General features: G+C 42.5%; 2 protein-coding genes across 2 annotated transcripts in view; one reads left to right on the forward strand and one right to left on the reverse strand.

Moving 5' to 3' along the window:
- The window catches only part of LOC306890760 (histone H3.2), a gene marked incomplete at its 3' end in the record, with an annotated part of 109,148 nt that overhangs the window by 32,668 nt on the left and 51,977 nt on the right, over window positions 1-24,503 (reverse strand). The window lies entirely within an intron of this gene.
- Window positions 7,554-22,938, forward strand: lamb4 (laminin, beta 4; the record flags this gene model as incomplete). Its single annotated transcript, XM_079450887.1, has 35 exons — window positions 7,554-7,628; window positions 7,882-7,900; window positions 7,994-8,151; window positions 10,188-10,323; window positions 10,477-10,550; window positions 10,648-10,836; window positions 10,928-10,991; window positions 11,462-11,676; window positions 11,794-11,914; window positions 12,074-12,262; window positions 12,486-12,641; window positions 13,529-13,641; window positions 13,727-13,806; window positions 13,885-14,017; window positions 14,274-14,540; window positions 15,117-15,302; window positions 15,395-15,504; window positions 15,590-15,710; window positions 15,853-16,030; window positions 16,142-16,285; window positions 16,390-16,621; window positions 16,740-16,897; window positions 17,555-17,779; window positions 17,889-18,106; window positions 18,206-18,302; window positions 18,406-18,760; window positions 19,299-19,459; window positions 19,596-19,795; window positions 19,871-20,056; window positions 20,813-20,957; window positions 21,351-21,558; window positions 21,674-21,809; window positions 21,902-22,072; window positions 22,147-22,300; window positions 22,799-22,938. The coding sequence occupies 35 exons, from the start codon at window positions 7,554-7,556 to the stop codon at window positions 22,936-22,938; spliced, it is 5,514 nt and encodes a 1,837-aa protein (XP_079307013.1).

The following is a 24,503-nucleotide window of genomic DNA, read 5'->3' on the forward strand; positions in this document are numbered from 1 at the left end:
TTCTGAAAATTAATTTCTCAGTCAATTATGTCCAATATTTTAACTGTGTGCAGTATTCCTCCACCAAAATGTTATAGCTGTCAACGTAACTGGCATGTCTTGAAACAGCAAATCCAATAAATAATTGAATAAACCAAAACGAAATAACGTATATGACTGTTTTTAAATTTTCGGTAATTTCCCATGTTCTTCTGCGCGCACAAGCTCTGCGCATGCGCAATGAACCGGGATCAAGTGCATGCAAACTTGCAACGCTCGAAATGGAAATGGCTGCATTTGCATATGCTTCGTTTGTACTGTTCACTTCCACTAAAAGAGACGTGTTCACATACAACACTTTCCAGAGCATACAGTCGAAGCTTGTTAGCTTTATTGCTCTCAATATGTGACATTAAAGTGAACAGTTAAGTAGCCACAGCTGCAAAGGTGTAAATCCATAAATCACGGTTGTAATTCAGAAGTTATGTGATGCGAACAGCCCCTCCCCCGTAACCTCAACCATCTGGGTACATTAGGTTCCCTGGCTAAAACTACAGTCCTGCAATAGAGTCATTCAAAAAACTGTAGTCATTTGCACTACATCACATCAGTTTTAGCTAAATTAACCTAGTAAACTGCCAAATGATTGTAGTCATGTGCCTATCTAGGGTATATAGTTTCCATTATGCAGATTTTGCTTGCATTAAGGCTGTTTTTAGGTTACAGGCCAGAACCTGTACCTCACGAACCATATGTGTTGCAGTGTTCCCCAGAGAGCATGGGCCTCTTTTCCGACATCTCGTGATGTCATATTATTTATAAACATTTCATGAATATGAAACATGTACAGCTCGAGTGAAGTCATTGTACAGTAAATGATAACTGATCGATCGCGAGATGTGCGAAGAGCTGTAAAAAATGAAATAACAGTAATTAGTGTAGTTATTTCATTATGCTTTTTTTTATTTATTGGATGTCCTGTTTCAAGCTGAAATAAGAAGATAAACATTGTTTATAAAAAAATTGTGTACACAGAAAAACGTCTCGGTTACGTATGTAACCTCTGTTCCCTGATGGAGGGAACAAGACGTTGTATCGAAGCCGACAGATGGGGTTCGCCCTTGAGAACCAATCGTCTTCTGACTATTTTGAAAAGGCCAATGAAATTGGCGAATAAAAATTTGCATGCTGGGCTCCGCCCCCGGATAGCCGGGTATAAAAGGGGAGCCGGCGTGCTCATTCATTCACCTTTTGTGCTGAGGAACCTAAGAGCATCTCACGACCGCTGCAGCGGACGGCTATTGTCGTGGCATGAAGGACACAACGTCTTGTTCCCTCCATCAGGGAACAGAGGTTACATACGTAACCAAGACGTTCCCTTTCTGTCTCAACGTTGTGTCGAAGCCAACAGATGGGGTTCCCATTGAAAACGCCACGGCACTAGCCGCATCACAATCTCCAGCGAAGCGACGTTGACCAGCCTAGGCGAGTCAGACGTAAGCGCTCTCGCAAAATTGTAACCTTCCAGTAGGTAGACAGGGGGTCCCAGAGCTTTAGCAAAGATGGGTAGCCCCTGCCCTCGGCCATCTCCGACGGCTCCATCAAGCCTCTGCGAGGTATAGCGTAGCCCAACCCGCAACTCTACAGATGTCTGCCAGAGAGGCGCACTGAGCCGGTGCCCATGAGGAGGCCACACCCCAAGCGGAGTGTACCGTCACTCAAATGGGCACGGGCTAGGATCGGCACGCCGTAGTAACGGCGTGTGCGATCCAGCGCGACAACTCTCCTCGGAGACAGCACTCCCGTTGCTGACCTCCATAACAGACAAAGAGCTGCTCAGGGCCTTGAAGCCCTCCGCGTGGTTCGAGTAGAGGCGCAATGCGCTTACTGGACACCCCACGTACAGGTTGGGTCTTTCTCCCGATGTGGGAGCGCCTGTAAGTTCACCACCTAGTTCCCGAGGGGGAGCGGCGGGAACTTTGGGCACATAAGTCGGCCGGGTCTCAGGATCATGTGAGAGTCACGGGGCCTGAATTTTTGCAATGGGTGGACACGGAATGCTTGCAGGTGCCTCACCCTCTGGAAGGCCTCGAGCCCCAGCAGGAGAGCCAACCCCCCACGCAGAACGAGGAAGGGGGCTCTCCGCAGAGCCCGAAAAAAGGGGACCCAAAGGTCCACCTTAAGGCCCAAGAGGGTGCGGGGCGCGGACGAGGCCTTAGCCCCTCGCGCCCTAGAGGAACCTAATAATCAGGTCTTACCAGCAACTGGTACGTGATAACCGGGACAGCGGGTACCCATGCTCCAATGTGGAAGGGGAGTTTACTCCCCAGCCTCTCCTGCAATAGGACAGCACGTTCCTGAGCGAGCAATTCCGCGGGTCTTCTCCTCGAGAAGAGCACCAGGACGAGAAGGGGCGCCACTTAAAGGCATCCAGCCTTGTGGGCATGGCCCTTGCTTGAGTGATAGTCTCCACCACTGTGGGGGGTAGATCATCCAGGAACTCCTCGTCCCATCCCCTGCGAGTAGGGCCCTTCGCCAGGGGATTTGGCCAGGGGGAGCTGTCGTCAGGAGTAGTAGCTCCGAGGACAAAGTGTAGTTGGGCCCGTAAGGCGCAACTAGCAGCACTTGATACTCCCTTCCCAGACCTTGCACAGGATGCGCAATGAGGCTCACTGGGGGGAAGGCGTACTTCCGCTTGTCCCGCGGCCAGCTGTGCGCTAGGGCCTCCGTGTCGAGGGGGGGGCCCCTTCCAGGGAGTGCCCAGCGGTACTGGGTGGTGTTCAGGAAGGCAACAGGTCCCCCTGTGCCCACCCAAACCACACCCAAGCCGGCCCGCAGGGGTGGAGTCATCACTTCCCACGAGGTGTCAACTGACGAGAGAGCACTTGGCTGTCTGGTTCAGGACACCCGGTGGGCGTGTGACATGCAGGGGCTTTGCCACCTGTTGTCTCCACGGGAGGAGGCGTTTGGGCGAGTTGCGATGACTGCAGCGAGCGAATGCCACCCTGGGGTTTAGTACGCTACGCCGCTCGTGCTGTCCGGGCCAGTATGCTGGCTCTGCACGAGAGGCCGGAGCCTCATCAGTGCAAGCAGGACAGCTAGCAACTTCAGGCAGTGTTATGCCAACGCAGGCGGGGGCCCGTCCAGCGACCCGACACTGCGCGCCCGTTGCACACCGCACCCTGTAGGGAGGCATCTGTCGTTACCACGACCGGCCTCAAGACCTGCCCAGGGTTAGGATGCGACGGCAGCAGGCGTAATGAGGATACGCCTACTGCCAGTGCGCCACGCTCTCAAGGGAACTCGTCTCTGTAGTCAGTGCTGTAGCGGTCCCATGTGCGTCAACCCGAGGGGGACAGGCCACCCCCGAGGACACCATGCCCAGGAGCCTCTGAAACTGATTTCAGGGGACTGCTGGCAGCTGCCTGGTAGTTCAAGCAGCTCAGCACTGACTGTGCGTGCTCGAGCGAGCACGCCGTCATGGAGACAGTGTTGAGTTCCCTACCAGGAAAAAGGGGAACTCTGTGCCAGGGAGAGCCGCTCTTTTTCCTGGCTGACCCGTTAATGACATGCCAGCCCCTCGACAGTGCTGAGGGATACTGGACATGAGAGTATGCGGTCAGTTGTCATGAACCACTCCTGGCGTCTGACAGACACCAGGACGCGCTTCTGCGCCTCCTGAACGGCACCCTTGCAAGGTGCTGCTCAAGGTATGCAGCGACCCCTGGTTTTGGGGATGATGAAGTGCGGCTGTAGAAGCCACTGGACATCTCGGCCGAGGGGACGGTTTGATCGCCTTCGCCAGAGGGGTGGCAGCCCCGGCCTGGAGCACGGGAACATCCCTGCCTCTGCTGAGGTAAGAGGATGCCCGAAGCCCAGCGGAGGTCTGGCCAACTGGATGGAATGCCGAGACGGACCGTACTCCCAGCCACCGTGATTGTTTGAAATGCTAACCAAGCACCCAGGGACCTCACGGGGGGGGGGGCTACGATCTGCTTCATCAACCCGCAGGGGTTGGTTCAATGACTAGCAGTGTTGGTCCCACCCGGGGGGGACAGCTCCGCTAAATCACCTGCAAGGCGATGGCGCAGCTCAACGCACCGTCGAAGCGAGAGTGCTGAGGGCTGCTTTATACTCGCCGTTGCGTGCCGCCACGACGCAACGTCGAGTTGCCGAACACCATCTTCCAGAGGGTGAGAGCGGCTGCAAGTGGGACCCAGAGAGCTCTCCTTGTGAGAAGGCGGGCACTAGGCCCCCGGAGGGGCCCAGACGGTGTTGGGACGTGGCAGGGACCGCCCCAGTCCGACCATCCAGCGACCAAGGCTGGGTCGGGCCCGATGGTTCAATCTCTCTAGGTGGTCCTTCTCTCGACGTCTTCCTCCGGGGGGCCACCTGCGGGGGCACCAGAACCAGAATCGACGCTGGAGAAGGCCGGGGCTGCTGGGGGGCAGACCATGTGCGAGACCTCGACGGCCGAAAGGCGGCCGGGTCACAGCAGGCCGGTCTGTTTCTACACTGTCAAAAGGCTGCTGGAGCAGTCCTTGACAGCACCACCAATCAGCCGACCTTGCGAGAGGGGAGTCGGGAAAGTGGCCTTTCTCGACATCGCCCACCTGCGCAAGATTGAGTCTGAGGCGTCTTTCCGGGCCAATGATGTGGACATCGTCCGACCCAGCCTGCGCTGCCACCGTGGTCCCCGGAGGGCCAGACGGCGGCGGCACTACTTGGGACGGTCTTACCCCGTGGGGCTCTCTTTAGCGCCCTGGCCTGCAGGAAGGCCATGGCGTAAGAGTGGTGGCAGCTTGCCCCACGGCACTGCCAGACTCAACACCAGAGATGTCGAGACCTTACATGCCCTGGACGTTGAGTCTAAGTCACGCTCACGATAATCCCCACATCACCCTCGCTGCTCGCCGTCGCTGACGGCAGGGCCGTATCCGCTGCGGTCACAGAACGGGAAGCAAACGAGGTGTGGCTGGATCTTGACAGAACACAGCCACCGTGACGCAACGTCTGAATAGCGATCCGCCCGAATCCACGAGGCTGCCACATTGGTCGGACCCCCGAACACCTGCGGCAACCACCGTGTCCGTCCCCGTCCTCGATGAGTGTACTGCACCCAGAAGATCAGCGGGCATGCCACGCTGAGGAAATTGCTCTTTTAGAAAAACACCTTTGGAACTGCCAGGATGCCCAGGGGAATTCGGCAATTCCAAGAATGTCATCAGATGCAAAGGCTCCGAAAAACCAAAGGTGAATGAATGAGCACGCTCCCCTGTTATACCCGGATATCCGGGGGCGGTGACCGGCATGCAGATTTCATTCGCCAATTTCATTGGCCTTTTCAAAATAGTCAGAAGACGATTGGTTCTCAAGGGCGAACCCCATCTGTCGGCTTCGACACAACGTCGAGAGACCGACAGAAAGGGAACTAAATATCAACTTTTTTTATGGAATAATCAAATGATCAGATTATACACGGATAACCGTGATCCTGTCCTGATTGGTAGATTGACAAAATATTGCGGTAACTTGCTGACAACGTCCAACGTCCAGGTAACGTTGTGGCAACGAATGCAGAAATGTTTGCGTTACCACAACGAAAGTTTGGTCGTCAGATTACGTTTCAGCTCAAAATAACACTGATATGGTTAGCTGGATAAAAGAGAAAGTTGTCAAACTTTTAATCTTCTCTAAAAGTTCTGTCAAAGTTGACAGAGAGTGGAGAGTGTTTGTCTGTGTAAAATAAGCTTCTTTAAGGGGTTTTGCTCATTCATCTACTAATATTCGAATGCAAACTAACACGCGCCACAGATCCCCATCAGCTCAGAACGGAAGTGGCCGTTGTTGCCTAGACAACATGGTGGCCATTAACTTTAACACACATCAAAAGCAGCTCTTCTTTCCATTAAGGTATTTCTTCATTCATCATTTAGTATATAATGTTTACTGTATACTTACAATTGTTAATTTAGTGACTCATCAGTTATGTAATTTATTAATGCAGTGGAGCGACACTAGACTATGAATTGTGGGTAATATTTGCTGCTGAGTGTGCATCGTTCTGCACTTCAAATTTCTACCGGAAGTAATATACTCCCTGGAATCTTTGGAATAATCTTTTAACGTACTACAATTTGGGACATACCAATTCTACTTTCGAATACTATTTAGGACAGAAAGTATACGGATTGGGACACAGCAATGCTTTTTTTAGGCGTTAAATGAAGCTGCAAATAGTACAATGACAAGCGCAAGCCTTAAGTAAATCACCTTAAACTCTCCAGCCAAAAGAGTTCCCTGCCAAAGACGAGTTATTATGGCAATCTGTGTTTATACTGTTTTACAGCAGTTGATGCTGTTACCCACCTTTGGAAAAAGTACAGAATCTCTGAACCTAGAACGTATATATTTGATATTTTTTGAATGATTGTTCTGAGTCTAATCTGGGTGGAGTCTATGACAAAAATGCTCGTTATCTAATTAAAGAAAGAACAAATGAAGAGGAATATGGTTTATTTTGTTTAAAAGCAGAGACTCTTTTCGTTCATTTGATATATTGTTTGTCCATATATTCATCACAGAAAATGTACTGTGAGCCATCAAAGCTTAGTGAAAATGTATAAAAAGGCTGATGGGGAAAGAGTTAAAAAATGTTCTTTGTGCAAATCAACTTGAGCAACAATTTGTGTCACATGACTTATTCTTGGTTTAAACTTGTGTATCAAGGAAATAATGACCCATTTCAATGCACTTATAAAATAAATTATAGAAGGATTGTTAAAATATGTTCACACCATACGCGAAGCATTGCGTTATTCGCTCCATTTGACTTTTTTCTCTATTTTTACTTCGCACATCCGGACGTTTCCAACCTTAGTAGTAGTCACTAAGCTCTTTGAGCAAATATGCCGTCCACATTTTGCACAGAAGATGCTTTGCATTGACCTTGCATGTTATTTACACACACAAATAGTTCAATTTGCTCTTGGTGTGAACACACCGTAAGGATGAAGAGAATTAAATGAAAGGGACAGTGAAGTGGTCGGAATCACTTTCAGAAGGATTTTTATTTCCAGCTAATGAACAAAAAAATATCTTTATAGTTATTGTAACCAACCCTGGGTCTGATTCTAGATCTGATATAATGTATGTCTCGCATTGATGTTCGCACTTTTTCACTTATTCATTCATCTTTTCTTTTACCTGTTCACCCATCGATCCTGAAGGTCCCACTATGCTGACTGGATTGGATGCAACAGTGATCCTGATTCTCTGTGAGTTTGCTCGTGTCTGCTTTGACATTACTGTAAGCTGACAGTGAAATTACCTTATCAGTTTAAACATGTGATCACTTGCCATACTTGAATCGAATTTTTCCCACTTGTTGACACTTGAATCATCAAACATTCGTCAGATGCATTTCTGTTGCATATTTTTCAGCATACTTCTGTGGTTTTCTGAACCCAGCCAGTTAGGACAAAAACACTGTCACTCAAAGTTGATCTGCTCTTCTGTAAATTACAACCACAGACTGGTTTTCATAAAACAAGGCTGGGTTATTGACTGGGACAATGTTCCGGGGATTGTCAGGGACGTCCAACCCCTCAGGCTTTGTGTCACAAGACGGCACCAAGGCTTTTGTGCAAGTAGACAGCTTTGGGCCCCAACTTCTTTTTTTCATCTAATTGTTTAATGTCTAGCCCTGTATTTATAAGCTTAACAAATACAGCTTTTCTCATACACTAGGATTGGGTATTCCTCATGTGTTTTAAAACCTGTTTTTGACTCTTTGCTCAGTGGAACATAAAACAGGACATTTCGAGAAATGTCTTAGTGGTTTTGTGTTCATACAATGCAGGTCAATGGCATCCAACATTGCTTAGTTTTTGTGTTCTGCAGAAGAAAAAAGCTCATGCAGGTTTCAATAACTTGAGGGTGATAAGATAATTTCCATTTTTGGGTGACCTATCCCTCCTCTTGGGTGAGCTTACTGAACGTTTGTGGTTTGTAGTGATTGCAGCTCCAGTTCACCTCGAGGATGAATGTGAGGGGAATTCGTGTTATCCTCACCTTGGTGACCTCATGGTGGGTCGTGCCGCCCAACTCACTGGGTCCTCTACCTGTGGCCTCTACGGACCACAAAGCTATTGCATCCTGGGATACCTGGAGGTCAGTTGTCAAAACAACAGTGCTACAAGGGTTTAAATGTCATTGAGGAGCATGTGCTATAAAAACTAATGTTTTTAGATTGTAAATATGTGATTGGAATGTAAAGTATACAATCATTGCGATTATCCCAACAGACTTGCTGTCACAGGAAATGGAATTTACAGTTTCCATGATCCATGCATTACAAAGAATGCAAAAAAAAAACATCCAAACGACCGATTCAAAACACCCACAATTCAGTTTTATCCCAAAATAGCCCCTTTCAGAACACCCAGCATGCCTTTTCGCTCATTTCAGTTTAAATTCATAGGCAAACCCTTTGGGTAATACATACTGCAGACAAGTTCAGATATGCCTTTTTTTGCTGTCGCATAGGTCATTACCTCTTCTCTCTCACAAGGCTAATTTATTATTCCCCCCGGCCCTGTTTAAACAGGTGATAGCTGTGCTGTGTGTTATGGCTCTCATGTTGTATATTTACACCAGTTTTCCACAATGGTGATTTAATAACTAGGTGATATTGCCACTATATCTTGGTTGGTTTATTAGGTATTTAGATGAGATTATTTGTGTAATAGACAAGTCTTGTTCATACATGCCTACAACTGAAATCAACAAATCAATCTACAATTATTGCCCTCATGCTTTACGACCTTTTAACCTTTCAACGTTAGGAAATACTTGGAGCCAAAATAATGATATTATGTTAGTGTTGTGAATTATTTATATCACATATTGACGCTTTGGGTTTGTATATTGTGGGAGCTTTATTATGTAAATATGCACTACGCAACTTCTAGCATGATGCGTATTTGACATAAATGACGCGTTATTGTTTGCGTATACAAAGCTGACAAATATGAAGCAGTTCCCACCTGTGCAGGGCAAAGTTACTGACCAAAAACTACCTCCAATGCACATCAATATCAACGTATATATGCTATATGGTGAAACCCTGTACAACAATAAATGGTAAAAGACATTTGATGACTCCGACTCCGTCAATCCACAACAGTAAGAGAAGAAATGTGTTGTCCTTCAGAGGATTGCGATCAATCTTCCAATTTCTAAAGGCCCTTTTAATTTAGAAAGCAATGAGGACATAAATATTACACTGTTACTTAAAATATTATCTTCTTTTGTGTTCTGCTGGAGAAAGAAAGTAATCTAGGTTTGACATTTTTCGGTGAACTATAACTTTGATTCTTGCTTAATGTTAATTGTGAGTAAATGTCAGTTTTATTTTCAATAAAACATTAAATATATGTTTTAATTAGCATACAGATGATTCAAATAAGCCCTGATTGTTATCCACTATATAACAATAAAAATGTGTCTGACTTGTTTCAGCAATAAACTGTCACGCTTCTGGTTCTGGCAGAAGAGCACACTCAGAGTACCAGTGGAAAGGGGGTTTTTAATGAACAGTCAAAAAAGGCAAAAACTCCACAAAACGTAAATCCACAAAAGAGTAATCCAAAACGGGAATCAGGTATTGATAGCGGAACTATAACCAAATAAGCAAGAACAGGTTACAACAAACAACAACACTCGACGAAGAGCTAAAGCAAACAGCGGGGTGTACATAGAGTCCGGTAATGAGATACGATCCAGGGGGCGTGGTTGGTGATGGGGAATCCGGTGTCGTTACATAAACCTGTTATTTGAAGTTTCATGTGTAAAACTTAATAAAAAAATACAAATATTGTGCTACAATCGTTATGTGAAGCACACACTGCATACTTTGTAAAAGTTTTATTGCACAGAATGTTTTATTTTACAGAATTGTCACGTATTTTTGAAATGCTGTAAATAAATTCAAATGACAAAAACAGACTGCAAATTTAAAATAACAATCGGTTTAAACTGTGATTTAAGTTTTTTTGAGCCCCAGCTGCTGGAGTGTTAACGTTTTTTTACAGTGAACTGTACCGAATCGTACTATTGTAATCTATACTGTTGCTTTTTATGGACTTGTTAAATCTATATGTTCATTTTATTAATCAGGCAATAACAGTCTTTTTCTCAAATTTCAGAATGAGCAGAAGTGCTTCATCTGTGACTCTAGAAGCCCCTACAATCCCTACCAGAATCCCAACAGCCATCGCATAGAGAACGTCATCACCACCTTTGAACCCGAGCGCAAGCTGAGGTGGTGGCAGGCTGAGAATGGTGTGAAGGGGGATTCATCTTAAATTTGTTATTGATTTGGTGATTTCTATGTAATGGATTATAAATGCTTGGTTAGATTGTGCTGGCACAGGAAACATTTTATACAATGTATATGATTTGAAAACTTAGTATGGCTTGATATTTAAATCTCAGGTGTGCATGAAGTCAGCATTCAGCTTGACCTGGAAGCAATGTTTCAGTTTAGTCATCTGATACTGACATTCAAGGTACATTTGGCACTTTTTTTATATGTTATTTCTACTTCTACACTTAAAAAATCGATCTTTTGGAACATTTAGCAAAACATATGTCCTTGAAAATCAGAGTTTCCGGCCTGCTGCCATGTTGGTTGAGAGGTCGAAGGACTTCGGTCAAACGTGGAAGGTCTTCCGGTACTTCGCAGAAGACTGTGCAAGCTCATTCCCCGGCATCCCCGAATGGCCAGCGGATAGCGTTGATGATGTCATATGTGATAGTCGCTATTCCGGGGCAGAACCATCCACCGATGGGGAGGTCAATTCACAAAGCCATCGTTAAATAATCTGTCCTTCTGAAAAATGTATATTTCAAACTCTTAAGTCTTCTGAAAATGCATTACATCTAGGTGGTGTTAAAAGCTTTGGATCCCAGCTTTGAAATCCATGATCCATATGACCCTACTATACAAGGTTTGTGGCTTTTGTGTTTCAAAAACATCTTTAAAGTATGAATGCGTCCTAAAGGCATGTTCAGCGTGTGAAGGCTTGGGATGAGCTTCTTAACATTACTCACATGAAGAAAATATACACGGTTTAACGCAAACTGCCATAACATATAAGCATCTGTTGCCATCTCCCTAATATGCCAAGCATTAATCTTGTTCAAACACAGATGAAATAAATGCATGGTCTTTGATGTCAACAACAAAAGACATGAACGTTGTTGAATGAATTATATTAGCATTGTTTTCTCCCTTCTGTCCACCAACTGTCTATCAGAAAAAAACAGTGACCTATTCTTGGTTATGACACATCAACCCCCAATTCGTCGACTATTATTATTATTGATGTCCTTATATCAAGATGTACCTTTATCAAGACATTGTACTGCATTGTTTCAACCAACACAAGTGACATATGTTGCATCTTTTTGTCCTCAGAGCTGATCACCATAACAAACCTGCGCGTAAACTTCACACGTCTCCTAACCCTGGGCGACACATTGCTCTCACGGCGGAGAAGGAACCCAGAAGAAAAGTATTATTACGCCCTTCATGAGATGGTGGTTCGGGGGACCTGCTTCTGCAATGGTCACGCCAGTAAGTGTGTCCCTCTGGACAGCGTACGTGGAGACACCTTCAGTGAGCCTGGCATGGTGAGTATCCTTCGATCTAACTTTCCGAATTGCAAGACTTTTGGTAAAGCTTTCTTTTCTGATTTTCTTTTTCACTTAAAGCTGTGCTTTATGATAACTGTACTATTTTGCTCCAAGGTGCATGGTAGATGTGTTTGCCAACACAATACAGTTGGGTACAACTGTGAGCATTGTCAAGACTTTTACCATGATGCGCCCTGGAGGCCAGGTGGAGAAACAGACCCAGGTGTTTGCAGAAGTAAGGCCAATCACAGCAATTTGCTGACTCTGTAATTCCTGATCTCTTTTTGCTACAACATAATGGATAATGGAAATACAAAGCTGTAAACTGTAATTAATCTTCATTCAAAAATGTGTATCGACAAACTATATGCGAGTAACTGTTTGTTATTTTAAGGTTGTAACTGTAACGGTCACTCAGAGAAGTGTCACTTTGAGCTGGCACGTTACCTGGCCACCGGGGGGGTAAGTGGCGGCGTGTGTGAAAACTGCAGGAACAACCGAATTGGGCCCCAGTGTGAGCTGTGTGGCCCTTATTACTATCAGGACCCCCAGCGTTTTGTGGAAGACCCTGATGCATGTATATGTAAGTTTATATGGAATCCATTGGGTTGTTTTTAGATTGCTGGTTTAGGGATGGACCTCTATGGGTTCCTTGACAGTACTGCAGGGGGTTTCATTTATTTTTGTGAAAAAAATATAAAATACAATATCAAGTTACGAATGTTTTGTTCAAAAAGTTACAATATCAAGTTAACGTTAACATTTATGTAATGTCTTTATTGCATTGCATTGTATTCCACTTGCAGCTTGTGAATGTAATCCAGATGGTTCAGTGGACGGGGGACTCTGTGATCCAGTTACTGGCCAGTGTGTGTGTAAACAGAATGTGGAAGGGGTGCGCTGTGACCGGTGCAAGTTTGGTTTTTACGGATTCAGCCGGGACGACCCCAGTGGCTGTCGGTGTATGTATTCATCCCCAAAATGAAAAATGACCTTTTTAGATTGGCCTATGGATGACCTTATTAAAGCTGCATTTTTATTGGTACACACCAAAAGTGAAGCATCATGTTCCTCTCTCTAAACTGTGTCCACCAAAGCGTTTTAAGCCAGCTAAAATAATAATACCTGCTGCTCTTCTGAAAACGACCAGCTGGTGGCGCCTGAGAGCGCTTTGGAGGCACTGCGCATTATTCCGGAGATGCGTTGGTTGCTGTTATGATATCCACAACAGTTAGCCTAACTTAATTGTCGTTGTGTATGATGGTTGGTCAATGTAGTATTTGTCCCGCCTCTTCTCCACTGAGATTGGACGGCTGTGTAAAAAAGGAAAGTGACAAGCTCTGCTTTTTACCCAAAGTTAAAAGACTGGGCAAAAATAACTCTTGATATATCATTATGATACATAGTGCATCAAAATGCAGTGTCATCACTTTGTCTAAAAGAATACAGAACCTTACATGCTGTTTTAGGCACTATTTATGTGTATGTGTACATTTCGTTCGTACCACCTAACATTTAGAATACAAACATTTTCATTATTCCAAAAATTTGACGTCAAAACGACTTTACGATTTACACAAAACATCGTTCTGCTTGTGTTTCATGAATGAGGCCCATTGCGTGAGAACGGTTTAAATTCTGAAGTCGTTTAGAAAACTAGTTCCGTCCAAATAGGGCTTAAATTCCCTGGAAATGGGAATGCAGACGTACATAAGATGACAACTTCCCCCACCAGCCTCAATAGCACTCCTTGAGTCAATACTGAAAACACCACACATACTTGCTCTGCATTATGACTAACATTCACAAGTGTATTACTTTTATCTAACCTTTACTAATTTATATCCAGTGTGTGGGTGTAATTTCATGGGCACCATACACACGGGCAACCCTTGTGATCAGACCACAGGAAGGTGTATCTGTGAGCACTTTGCTCAGGGCCCACAGTGTGATGAGTGTCTAGTGAGTTGAATCCAATCCACAAACACTTATAAATAATTTCAGCTTGTCGATATCAATGTTACACTATGAATTTTATATTTTTCAGCCAGGTTACTGGGGTCTAGGGAATACAGTGTATGGCTGTATACCTTGTGACTGTGACATTGGTGGCGCCCGGAGAACTGAGTATGTTACCACTTTTCCATAAAACTTTTTTTTAAAGTTAACTTCGTCAATAAACACACAGTCTTGTTTTCTGCACAGATGTTCCTCAGAAGAAGGCCAGTGTGAATGCAGGCCTAACATGGTGGGTCTCAGATGTAGTGACCCTGCTGCTGGCTATTTCATGGCCCCACTTGATTTCTATATCTATGAGGCTGAGAACGCAGTGCCTCTGGTGAGTGAATAAGATCAAATGGCTGCTATTAAATTTAAACTCATTTAGATCCTTATTCATTAATATGAAGAGACCTCATGCTTACAAATAGTTCTACAGATTTGTTTAAACTTCTGAATATCATTTACCAAAATGTAATGTAGGATCGTTCTGACCCCTTAAAGGGATAATTCACCCCCCAAATATGTGTTCATCGTTCAATCACCTCCATGTCAATCAAAACCTGTATGACACTTTCTGCCATCGTATACTGTAGGTTGCTTTACCATTGGTGAAACATGATAGACCAACCAAACTTCCTCTGTGCCCGGTTGCCCCCCAACCTCCTCCAACACCTAAACCAGAGGTGCCCTACCCCACAATACTCTCGGCAGACACTCCCACCCCCTCAAAGTATCCTATCACCCTACCTATCTGTGAGCACTACTTCAGACAGAGGGGTTATGATTTCAAGATCACCAACGGGAGGATTGTAGTGATCAAGCGTGAGAAACGACATGCCAGAAGGCGAAGACAAGACCAGGTGAATGAAGGCTAACAAAGGCAAATACTGTTTATAATATATGTTTGTCACTGTGGTTTAGTCCATTCAAAAAGGGACAAACCCAACCGTTCAATTAAATTAACCCAGATAATGTGTATATTTGATCCAACGATGGGTTAAAACAACCCATCATTTTGGGTTGAGACCAATCATAGGTTTATTTAGCTTCAACCCATCAGCTGGTTTTGTCTATTTTAGACCCAATGCTATGATTTTTAGAATGTTTTTTACACTATTGCCTATAAATCATTTTCGATTTGTCTTAATGGTTTAGGTGAATTTTTATGGTTTTGTCATTTCTGCAGCCTGTACCTCACTATATCCACTCAAAGAAAAATAAATGCTGGGTGATTTTTAACTCAGTGTAGGGTCAAAAAGGGAATAGATTTGTGTTGAAACAACCTAGTATAGGTTAATTAAAAAACAGCATGTTTAGCGCACAAGGCATTTCAAATTGGCAAGCCTACTAGTAAACACTTTTGCTATGCATCCAACCATTTGAGAACCACTGTGCTAACGTAACGTTCTATAATTGTCATACTTGGTCCTATGCAGAGAATCATCAGCTTTGAACCAGGCTCATCTCTTCAAATCATGCAGAGACAGCGTGCCCCAGACAAGCCTGTCACTTGGACGGGACTTGGTTTCGTGCGAGTTCAGGATGGAGCGGGACTCAGATTTACCATCACCGATACACCATTAACTCTTGACTACTATTTAATTGTCCGCTATGAACCAGAGGTTTGTCAGATTTTTCTTTCAATCATTTAATGTCTTAACTGTTTCGGTCTGTTACACATATATAGTTTCTATATACTGTTATATCATTGCAGTCCACTGATGACTGGACAGCAACTGTGCATATTGTATCTTTTGGATCAGGAGATGGAAGTTGTCCAAATGACCCATCGGATAAAGTCTTTACTCTTCCGGGGTCTGGAAGGTAAGGGTACACTTTTGCACGGTAACAAATGATTGACTGATAAATGGGTGTATTTTATGGATCTATGTTTGTTCTTCACGTGTAGGGCGGCCACTCTGGATGCCCCATTGTGTTTCGGCTCGGGTGATCAATACCTCATAGAGGTTACTTTTAGGAAACAGCCTAATGCCAACCATCTGTCCAGCTCATTCATCCTAATAGACTCGGTACAAATTCATAAGTCATACTTGAGAACATTTAATCTATGCTAGATCAACAATACAATGAAACAGACAGAAACATTTAACATGTTATAGGTCATTTACCTCTGTTCACCTTCCCATCATCCTATATATGTTATGATTATAGCTGGGACTCATTCCTAAAATGGATTCCCTTCCAAACTTCTGCTCGAAGTCACACCTAGCTGAGTTTCAACAGTACCGTTGTATTGAGTTGGGAGCGCAGGTGGGAGAGCACACCCTTCCTGAAGTATGCGAGAGGCTGATTGGAAGTATATCTGCCTTTATTCACAATGGTGCAGTCAGTAAGTATCCTCTGAAAGTAAACCGCTTAAATATTGGCACAATACTATAACTCTAAATGTTCAAATCATGATACATTCTTGTCTAATATGTATGTTTGTGTATACTACCAGTTTGCAACTGTCATCCAGTTGGAGCGTATGACTCCTCCTGTAGTAAATTTGGCGGACAGTGCAAATGCAAACAAAATGTTATAGGCCGCTGCTGTGATTCATGTGCTCCTCTGACGTACGGGTTCGGACTCGACGGTTGCTCAGGTAGGCCATATTATACGTTATACATACAAGAAACTGGCCAGTCAAGCACTGGAAATCATCCACCATCCCCATGCACACATTAATGATTTTTTTCTGGTCTCTAGTATGTGACTGTGATCCGTCTGGCTCTACTGCTCAGTTGTGTGACCAGAGATCCGGTCAGTGTCCTTGTCGAGATGGCGTGAATGGCCGTCGATGTGATAAATGTTACCCTGGTTACTATGGGTTCCCCCTGTGCAGAACTTGCCAGTGCAACAAGCTTGCAGATAAATGCGACCCTGTCACTGGAGTCTGTCTCAACTGCAGGGATCACTCCACGGGATCGCACTGTGAAAGGCATGGCTGGATTTTAAGATTATGTGGAATTGTTTACACAATTAGGGACCTTTAGGAAATTATTATGGTTTAAAAAATATATTTGTATTCGGTGTCATTATGTTATATCCTTTCCCAGGTGTAAAGAGGGTTATGTTGGTAACCCTATCTCTGAGGAACCTTGTGAGCCATGCCTTTGTCCAGAGATGAAAGGAAATGGACATTTCTTTGCTATTTCCTGTAACAAAGATCCATCATCTGGAGTCCCATACTGTGAATGCCTGCCTGGACATACAGGTTCTTGTCTCTTTTTAAAGGTTCACCCCAAAATGAAGATTCTGTCATAATTTACTCACCCACAAGTTGATGCAAATCTGTATAAATGTCTTTGTTCTGCTAAACACAGAGAAAGACATCTGGAAGAATGTTGGTTACCAAACAGGTCTGACATTCTTTCTAATATCTTCCTTTATGTTGGGAACAACTTGTGAGTAAATGATGACAGAATATTATTTGCTGGACTGCAGTTTAGTTCCGTGTTTGGCTAGTGTCTAATAAAATACTATTTATATTTTATTTATGTTAATATTCATTTAATATTTTATTGTATAATAAATGTTGAATTTTGTTGTATGTTATTTTCATTAAATGACAATTTGTTGAATGGGTCCTGTAGTTTGGTCGCATGGTCACAGCGGTTGAGCGTGGTATCGCTGTCTAAATTTAAAAAACAAGTTTAGCCAAGTAACGGTTCTTCTCGGTTTCTTTTGCTTGTTATCAGAAATAATCTACAGGCACAATTGTTTGTAAATGTGTACCAAGAGCGCACGTGAGCAGTTACGTTTGTTTACGTTGTCACTTTGAAACCGTCTATATATAGAATGTTCCAAGAGCGAAGATAACAAATACAACATATTTTAAACAATTATTTCACTTTATCAACTCTGTTCATAGGCCAACGCTGTGACACATGTGCTCCTGGTTACTACGGTGACCTGAGATTGCCAGACGGCCGATGCGTTGAGTGTTATTGCAACAATAACATAGACCCAGCTGATGGCGATGCATGCGATGCTTTAACTGGCGAGTGTTTGCGCTGCTTGCACAACACCGAGGGCCCAAGCTGTCAGAGTTGCAGACGTGGATACTATGGCAATGCAATCGCTCAAAACTGCAAAGGTACAGCTATTCTATGTTTCAAACAGAATTTAAAAGTTTTAAATGAATTGATATTGTATAACGTGTTTTTAATTCCTGATTAATTTACTATTCTAATGGTACACTTTAGAGTGTTCTTGTGACCTGAGGGGCACAGAGGTATCAAAATGTGCTGCTGGCAGCCTCTGTTTCTGTGACCAGGAGACCGGCCAGTGTCCTTGCCGGCCAGGTGTCGAGGGAGGCCTCTGTAATGAGTGTGTGGATGGTTACTGGAACCTAGACGGAGAGTCTGGGTGCCAACCATGTAACTGTGACCCAGAAAATGCCCTCAGCAATGCCTGTGATAAGGTTAATGCTTACAATTTTTCCAACAAAGTCCCTGATACCGACAGTGATAATATGTTTCAGCTTCCTAATATCATATCTGTGTTATTCCACGTTTTTCAGATCACAGGGCAGTGCCTCTGTCCACCAGAGTATGGAGGCAGACAATGTGATGAGTGTGGGCCAAACCACTTTGGCGACCCGGCTATCCAGTGCATGTGTAAGTATTATATGCACGGCTGTCTTCACTTCTGTGTCACTAAAACCTTTAAATGGAGATTAGAACTACCGACTAAAACAAAATTATTGGCTTCTTCCTTCAGCTTGTGACTGTAATATGGAGGGCACGATTTATCAAGCCTGTGATCCTTACACGGGCGAGTGCTTGTGTAAACCGGGAGTGACGGGTCTTTTTTGTGATGAATGCAGCCCTGGTCATGACACCAACTTTCCCACCTGTGAGCCGTGCCATACCTGCAACCAGCTCTGGGAGAAGATCGTCTCGGATGTTAAACTAGATACTGAGAGGATGGAAACTATAATACCTTGTCCAGAGAGCTCTCGGCCTATACCTGATCTTGAACGGTTACAAGCGCTTCTGGCGAAGCTGCAAAGTCAGCTTAACTTGACGGATGAGTATGAAATAGAAAGACTGGAGAAGCTCTTGGCACAAATTAGGTATAAAAATAATACACTTAACTAATACAGAAAGTTACAGTATATATTATATAATTAACATTAAATATGTTTTATTAATATATATTATAAGAAATAAAAATGCATATATATCTGTGCGTGTAACCATGGGTATATATCATAAGGTTTAAAAGTGGTCATGTGCTTAAAAGGGGGGTTCGCCCATTAATTAAATCCTTAAATCATTAATTCACTCTCATGTCATTCCAAATGACTTTCTTCTACAGAACACAAAAGAAGATATTTTGAAGAATGTAGGGAATCAAATGTCATTGTCCTCCATTGACTTGCATTGTATGGACACAAAACCAATGCAAGTCAATGGCTATAGTTTAACAACATCCTTTAAAATATCTTCTTTTGTATTCTGTGGAAGAAAGTAAGTCATACAGGTTTGAAATGATGAGAGGGGGAGCAATGATGACATCTTTTTTGGGGGGTGAACTATCGCTTTAAAGTTTTAGAGAATGCAAAATATTAGATTAATTTATAACATGCATTGTATTTTCTCCATCTTTAGGAATGAAACGGAGACCATAGACCCAAACCTAATAATTATCGATCCAAGCACACTGCTCAACACTGACATCCACAACATTCGCCTTGAGTTCAATAGGCTGTTGAAGAACCTACGAGAGAAGATAAAAGATATTCCAGTGACCGATGTAAAAGCTCTAAATGGTTTGTGTGCAAGAGAAAGTCAAACGTCACTTTACTGTACTAACACAAATTGCAGCACTAGAAGCTGTACATTAAGCAATTGTGAGTTTGCAGATATTATAGAACATATTCAACTATTTTGTGTGCCATTTTCCAGGCAATTTGAACAAGATCAGGAAGCTCTATGACAAGTTCACTGAGAATGAGAAGAAAGTGGAAGCAGCTAAGAAGGCCCAAGAAGCCTCCAAGAAAACGAGAGAGAGTGTCATACTGGAGCTTACTAAATGTCGCATAGGAGAAATAAATAAACTGGAGAAGAATGTGAACGCTCTGAGTGTAGCCCGACTGAACGCGGAGGTGATTAAAGACAGAAACTTGAAAACAAATATTAATACCAAAAAAGTGCAATAACATAAAATCTTTCTGCGGTAGATCTGTGGAGCTCCAGGTGATGTGAAGTGTGAACAGGCAAAATGTGGTGGAGCTTCATGCGGGAAGTGCGGAGGTCCGGGCTGTGCGGGGAGTTTACCCATCAGCCTCGATGCCTCCAGACGGTCAAAGTTGACTATGAAGAACATTACAGACCTCCACAGTAAACTCAAGGAAGACGCTGCTAAGGCATGTCTAGAACAATTATATAAGTTATATAATTATATCAAAGATAATATATATTAACAAGCGCTACTGCAATTTCACAATGAAATGAATGCAATGTTCAATATGTAGCTCTAGCAAAGAAAGCACCGCCTTTTAGTAGAACCATTCAATCATCAATCGATAAAGACTGATGATTGTCTGGGGCGGAGCTTATTTGAGGCGCTTGCCTGCCTTCTGTGCATGCGCAGTAGCTGATGCTACCTTGAAAAATGTTTAACACAATTTAAGCTTAGCAACCCGAATAGGAGTTTAGGATTTTAGAAATATCTGCCTTCCACCATGCATAGAGATTGTAAACATGGCTGCCGAGTGACACGACGTCCATTAACAGACTTTGGTTATATAGTAGATGTTGTTTTTTGGTGCATTAAGTGTATTAGTGTGTGGGGTCGGGTGACATAAGACTGTAAGTCCAATTACGTTCGGTTTATATTTATATTCAGGAATGCAAGTAATATGCTTAAAAGTTTAGGTGTATGAAACTTTGACCTTGGCAATAACACACCAAAGAATGCTTAAAAAACTTTGAGACTTCATATGAGTATGGAGACCACCAAATTTAGACATCTGATCTATCAGTATGTGAAAGCCTTTAATAAAATCTGGATTCTTTCATCTGGAGAATGACAATGGCATTTTCATGGCATTGCCCACCTGCAAATTAGTGTTTGCCATCATTGTTGTCTTTTAATACTTTTATTAATTTGATATTTTCAGCTCATTATCATGACAAAATTGACCGACGACGTCAAAGATCAGGCAGAGGACATGATGGATCAAATGAATCAGTCTAAAGACAAATTTGAGATTGAAAAGACTATCACCAAGAAACTTCTAGAGAAGATAAAGAACTACCTGACAGGTAATAACAATTCAAGGCAGCAATACTTTTTACAATGCACTTTTAAGTACAACTAACAGACTTTATAAGTCATTTAAAAAAAATCTAAATAAGTTAAGCAATTTCAACTTTTTTTTAAAGTTATATCAACTCAATATCAAGTTATATCAACTGGCCAAAACTGAAATAAAGCTGAAATGACTTGTAAAGCCAAGTTACTTAAATATTCAAGCCAGCAAAAAACATGTTGCATTCTAACTGAGCATTTGGTGAAGTATATTTTGGTCAAGAGATTTACCCAAAGTCGAGAGTTTTCTCCTGCATGTACGTTTTCTTTAAAACGTACATGCAGGGCTTGTGTCAATTTCTTTTTCAAAGACAGAATGGGGGTCTGATTGTACTGTACCTTAACAGATGAGCTGGTGACCCCGGAGGACATTGAGAAACTGGCCAATGCTGTGTTGTCAATTAGGCTGCCCAAGTCCCCTGATGACATCAAGAAGATGATCGAGGACATCAAGAACATCCTGGAAAATGTCTCAAGCTTCAATGAAGATCTTGAACGCTTGGAGAAAGAAGCGAAAATAGCTGAAGACATGAAAGAGAGGGCCAAAGAAATTGTGTGAGGCTGCAGTAATCTGTTTAATTTGTATTATTCAGTAGCAGTCAATATTTTTATAAAAATAAGCCTGTGGTCACCAGCTTTACGAAACTTTTTATTTGTTGTTGTAAAACAGAGACAGAACCAAGCCAATTGATGTGAGTGACATCGAGAAAGCGTTGAAGGATACAGCAGAACTTCACAAAAAGATTGTCAAAGATCTGGCCAAGGCGGAAGACAATAATGACATCATCAATGAAAAACTTAATGAGGTAATACATTAATTTGCTCAAAACCGCATTGCTTTCTTTTGTAGGTTAACGTCTTAAAATGTCTCATTAAGCAGCTTTATAATTTTAACCAGACTACTCCTAAAGTGGAAAACATTCAGGATAATTTAAATTCAACCCAAAAAAAAGAATTACTGGACGAAATGGAGGCCTTAAAGGACAAAACAGAAATGAACAGAGTTCAGGGAAAAGACGCCAAGGACGCCGCCAATGCTGCCCTCAACAGTGCCGAAGACGCCAATAAGGTTAGCCTAATAGAACACTTACATACATGTACATTTGAATGTAAATGTAAATATTCAGTTTGGTGTTTTGGCAGGGTCTTGAGGATCTGAAGGATCAGTTTGAGAAATTAAAATCAAACAACAAGAACCAGAGCGTTAATGATGAGGCCAATGAACGTCTGAAGAACATTACAATGGAAACAGAAAAGCTGGCTAAAGATGTTGAAGATAAAATGAAGCAAATTGAAGGTACAATATCAGAAATTCACAACGGCCACACAGTGCACCCAAAAATTAAGATTCTGTCATAATTTACTCACGCTCTTGTCATTTTTATCTTCACCTTTATAACTTTCTTTTTTTCCCACAGAACACAAAAAAGATATTCTGATATGTTGATATCTGATGATATGTTTATAACGGAACAACGGCGGTACCCAATCACTTGCATTGTGTCATACAACCGAAGTGAATGTGTACCGCTATCATTCAGTTATCAACATTCTTCAAAATATCTTCTTTTGTGTTCTGCGGAAGAAAGAGAGTCATACAGGTTTGAAATGACAAATGGGTGAATAAATCATGACAGAATTTCATTTTTTGGTTATTTAACGTCCAACACCAGAAGAATTTAAAAAACATCAAGTTGCAAGCACTTGAAAGATGTACAGAAAGCTATCGGTGAGCATTGAACTGTAGTGATGTGTTTCTCAAATATAAAATACTTATTTGTCACTGTCATGTCAGACTTGGAGAAGAGGATTCTAGATGCAGTCCAAAGAAAAATAGAGAAGATGAAAGATTTGCAGGACCTCCAGGAGGAAGCAAACGATTTGAAGAACTTCGTTGTCGACAAAGTGGAAAAATATGGGCTTTGCTCCACATAGAGGCTTCCCATCTTTCAAATTCAAGGAAGTTTTTCCATCGGACAAGTGCTGAAGGCAAAAGGATTACGGGATCAGTTCCTTTGCGGGTTGGCTTGCTGACTTTCTGCTTACAATGTTGTGCAACAAACGGGTCCTCATCAACTACAAGAAAGGGTTCTGTTTTAAACGACTATGGATGTTTAACAACTCATATTTAATATACACGTATATTATATATGTAAAATCATCTTGTTATCTGACATTTGGCATGTTATACATTCTTTATATTATTTTATTAAGAAACAATCACAAACTAGAGGTTTTATATTAAAATGTATGATCTTGAATGTCCACAAGGGGGCTCAAGAGATAACCAAAAAAGCCCAACCCACAGAGCATTCCATTGACATGTTTTGTCTATGTTTAAGAAAGGCTCTGCTCCTTTGTGAAGAATTCAACTAGACTGAAAATGGGCAAAGATATAGTTATAATGCTTTGAAAGTTATTCCAAATTGTGTGTGAACTTTTTTCCTCAATTAAGCATCATGCAAGAATAAGCAGCTCAAACAGGCGTTTCATATTTTGCCTGTTTTTGTTTTCTGCCTAATGAATATGTTATTAAAACGTAAGGTTTCAGAGTGAAGCTTTACAGACGCCTCGTGTACAATAAGTCAGTCAAGTTTACATAGGACGCCTGCTGCTTTTGGAATGTGTGTGTTTGTCTCTCGCAGGATGACGTCTCTTTTGTGATGGGGTGTTAACAGCCTCTCCATTTACTATTGACTTGCAAACCCAAAGGTATTTTACAGAGTTCTGTTGAGCGTTACTTCATTGATCTCCCTGAGTGGATCTCCCACCCCTTACATCCCCCCCTTCAGCTGCTTCAGTGCTGGGACTCATTTCGCCTGAGATGCTTATAAAGTCACCAAAATGTAAGACAAATGGAAACATCTGAAGCAGATTAAGCTACTGTGTTGTATACAACGATAAAACTGATTTCGCATGTCTTCTATTGTTTTGAGAGGGTTTCTTTTACATGGCCATTATACAGTCTAGCCGACTGTTTAGTTGACTGATTGTGTATTAGTTATGGTAAACAGGTTAGTTATGTCACCTCACTTTGCCCTGTTGACTTTACAGACAAAACTATAGATCAATGAATGTAAAGATGCTTTAAAGAAGGGGTCTCCAACCTTTTTGTAAGCGAGGGCTACCAAAATATCTACAATCCTCTAGAGGGCTACTTTTCGCAACATACATTTAAACTTATGCCTTATTTTTACACTCACAGAACGAAATTCAGTTTTCTTTCAGATATTTTTGCACTTGAATATATTAAAGCTTATCACACTTAATGTAGCACTTGGCTGATCGGTATAGTCACAGATTTGTCTTGAACATTATTGGTGAGCCCTGTGTTTAGCGGGCACCGCGTTGGAGACACCTGCTTTAAAGGATCCTAAAATAACCTTCATTTAAAAAATCCAGCTGTTTTGAAAGCTCGCCACTGACAAATATGTAATAGTTATATAAAGCAAATGTTAATCATTCGATTGTAACTATGTACAGTATATATCAAAAGCTCA

This window comes from Barbatula barbatula (genome assembly GCF_947034865.1).
Source record: "Barbatula barbatula genome assembly, chromosome: 25".
NCBI classification, from domain to species: Eukaryota; Metazoa; Chordata; class Actinopteri; order Cypriniformes; family Nemacheilidae; genus Barbatula; species Barbatula barbatula.